General features: G+C 47.4%; 1 protein-coding gene across 1 annotated transcript in view; it reads right to left on the bottom strand.

Moving 5' to 3' along the window:
- The window catches only part of ACSBG2 (acyl-CoA synthetase bubblegum family member 2), a 29,676-nt gene that overhangs the window by 17,014 nt on the left and 9,450 nt on the right, over nucleotides 1-3,212 (bottom strand). The window contains 1 exon segment of the mRNA XM_007460733.1: nucleotides 3,079-3,162. Coding sequence (XP_007460795.1) covers nucleotides 3,079-3,162 — 84 coding nt within the window.

Here is a 3,212-nt window from a genome sequence, read left to right as displayed (position 1 = left end):
TGCTGAACCATCTCAGGACTAGGGGGAATCAAGGCTGGCCTGGAGCCAAGATATGAAGAGAGCAAAATGGAGTCTCGTTCACGTTATTTGAGCCCCTGGTCCCAGCCATGCCTGAAATCCACACCCTAGGTTGTGGCTGTGAGCCAATAAATGGTCTTTTAAGCTTAAGCCATTCGGTGTTAGGCTTTTGTCACTTGCAACCAAAGACATCCTTACTGATAAGAGATACATCATCTCCCTATGGCAGATGAAGGAGCTGAGGCTCAGAGGTGGTAAGTTACCTGCCCAGGGTCACACAGCAGGTAGACAGAGGAACTATCATTCTAACCCAAGACTGTCTGACTCCAGAGCCTGTGCTCTTAATTAGCTTAGAATTTGGTGCCTCAGAAGGAACTGTTGGGCTGTGTGAACCAAATTTCACCTGGGACCTGCAAAAATTCTACCTCTGAGCCCCTAGTGAGGCTCTGGTTGAGGGTAATGTCCTGTCTGCAAGACAGAGGGCACTGCAGGTCCTCCAGAAATGGCCAGTATTGCCTGTAGCCTGCCAGGGCAATGCTGGCCCCATCTGAAAGGGAAGAACCTTTACCCAGACCATCTCTAACAGGGTAGGATGATGGTGAGAGGAGCAGCACACAAGCCTTTTGCAGGACCCTGTCCTTTCTCTGAGAGATGCCTCAAGCCCTCCCCACCAAAGGATGCTCCCCTAATCGCTGGTGAAGACCTCATTCTCCCATGGCCACAAATGATTGGATTAGGTAGACACCAGACCCAGTCCTATCCAATCCAGTCCTCTCTCTTGGAAATCTGGAATTGGTCCTGAGTCCAATCCCAGGCATCGTAACCTACCCAGTTAATTGTCTTATTCTGCCATCCCCCTGCCCCCGAATTTCACCTTCTAACTTCCCAGGCGCTTTCTTTTTCTCTCAGTTGTCATGAATGTATTCCTAAACTGAATCTAAAAACGGTAGGTCCTACTCACCCTTGCAGAGAAGTGATACTAACCTATGTCACAGAACTCTTCCCTATAAATCATTGTCCTTAACCAGGGGTGATTTTGCCCCCTAGGGGACTTAGGCAGTGTCTGAGGATATTTTTGATTGTTTCAACTGGGAGGGTGCTATTGGCATCTAGTAGGTGGAGGCCAGGGATGTCGCTCAACATCTTACAATGCACAGGACGGCCCCCACGATGAAGAATTATCCACCCCAAGTGTCCAACAAGGCTGAGAAACCCTGCTGTAAATACTGTTTCTAACAAATGAGTTTATTTAACTTATCCAGGCTTAAGATATTGTTTCTGTTGGTCATTTTTAACCTCTGAAAGGTCTGTAATTCTGATCGGCTGTCTTACTTAATTAGGCATTGTCCTGGTCTTAACGTTTGAATGTTTCCTGAAAGGTGTACGAGCTGGTGAGTGTTTTGGCCAGAAAGGATCATTGACATCTTTCCTCCCGCTTGCGTGGAGGGCAAACCAAATAAACTCCATGACATTTTAGGACTTCTGATTTGGGTCATGGGTTTGCTGGCCTAACAGCAGCTCGTCCTGGCCCCTCACAGCCCTCCTGCCCTGACTTCTGTGAGTTAACTCATTGTATCCTTAAAAACAAAACCCAGGGCTTCCCTGGTGGCGCAGTGGTTGAGAATCTGCCTGCCAGTGCAGGGGACACGGGTTCAAGCCCTGGTCTGGGAGGATCCCACGTGCCGCGGAGCAACTGGGCCCGTGAGCCACAACTACTGAGCCTGTGCTCTGCAACAAGAGAGGCCGCGACAGTGAGGGGCCCGCGCACCGCGATGAAGGGTGGCCCCCGCTCGCCACAACTGGAGAAAGCCCTCGCACAGAAACGAAGACCCAACACAGCCAAAAATAAATAAATAAATACATAAATTTAAAAACCAAACAAACAAACAAAGAAGCAAAACCCAAACCCCCTCCTTTGGCTTAAGTGGGTTTCTGTTGCTTGCACCCAAGCATTTTCTGACTCTAGAAGACCCTGAGGCAGAGTGAATTTGCAAAAAAATGACTGCGACAACATTTACGGTGTCACCCACTCCTCAGGGGCCCCACCCCTCCCCTAGTAAGAGCTGAAGTCTGGGCCCTCACGCAGCTTGGCCTTGCTGGGCAGTGTGTTACTTCCAAGAATAGGTCGTTAAAGGCAGGACAGCTTCCACCTGGATATTTCTCTCCCTCAAAACATCCTCTCTGGAGATCTGAGCCACCAATAAGTCCAGAGGTCCTGAAGTCATCATGCTGGAGACAGCACATGGAGACACCACAGAGAGACAGGGAAATGTGCTGGAGGAGCCCCAGCTGTAAGGTTGGGACCAGAGTGAGGACCAGGGGCTTCTCCTTGAGTGCAAAATTTTAGTGGATGCAGGAAAAAAAAAAATAAAAAAAAAGCTTGTAATCAAGATAAATAGTACTTTAATGCAATAATTTAAAAGTCACTATCAAAGCAGAGCAAATTCATTATGAATGAAACATCAGAATTTTAAAAAAGGCTCCAGCAGTGCTGTTGGTCCAAGCCATTGCAGAAATGTGCACCCCTATATTCCTATTTGTATATATTAAAACTGGCTAATGGTTTTAATAGAAATGTTGATGACTTTGCATCTATGAAAACCAGGAAAGTAAATTTATAATAAGTTCTGGTTTGAATACAAATTAAATATTTAAACTTAATGTTGTGAGTTCCAGCACATCTAATTTTCAGTGATGCAGTATCTTTTCAGTTACCCTAATGGTCTGAAAAGAAACTAATAATAAAATGATTGGTATTGTCTTATGCCACCAATTTTTGGGGTGATTTGTTACACAGCAATAAATAACCAGCACAGACACCTTCTGGTAAATCAGAACCTTCATGCCAGAAAACAAATTATCTCAAAAGGCTCACCCCCTTCCCTCGTGAGGCCCCTTCCTTTCCCTTCCTCACCGCCCACTTCCTTTGTGAGCCCCTGCCCACTTCCCTGGCTTGGCCTCACCCTCTCCCTTGCTCACTGCCCACTTCCTTTGGGAGTGCCCTCCTTCCCTTTCAAGGCTGTGCCCTCCCCTTTGCTCAGTGCCCCCTCTCGCACTTACAGAGTACAGGTTGTTACATTTGCTCTCCACTGGCAGCCTGTACTGAACGATTGCTTTTAGGGTCTCCATCTTGGTCTTTGGAATCTGATTGTGTATGGACCTCATGGTGACGGGGCCCTGGAAGAGCGCGTCCT

This window comes from Lipotes vexillifer, unplaced genomic scaffold (genome assembly GCF_000442215.2).
Source record: "Lipotes vexillifer unplaced genomic scaffold, Lipotes_vexillifer_v1.1 scaffold1011, whole genome shotgun sequence".
NCBI lineage: Eukaryota > Metazoa > Chordata > Mammalia > Artiodactyla > Lipotidae > Lipotes > Lipotes vexillifer.
This window is presented reverse-complemented; position numbering and strand designations above follow the sequence as displayed.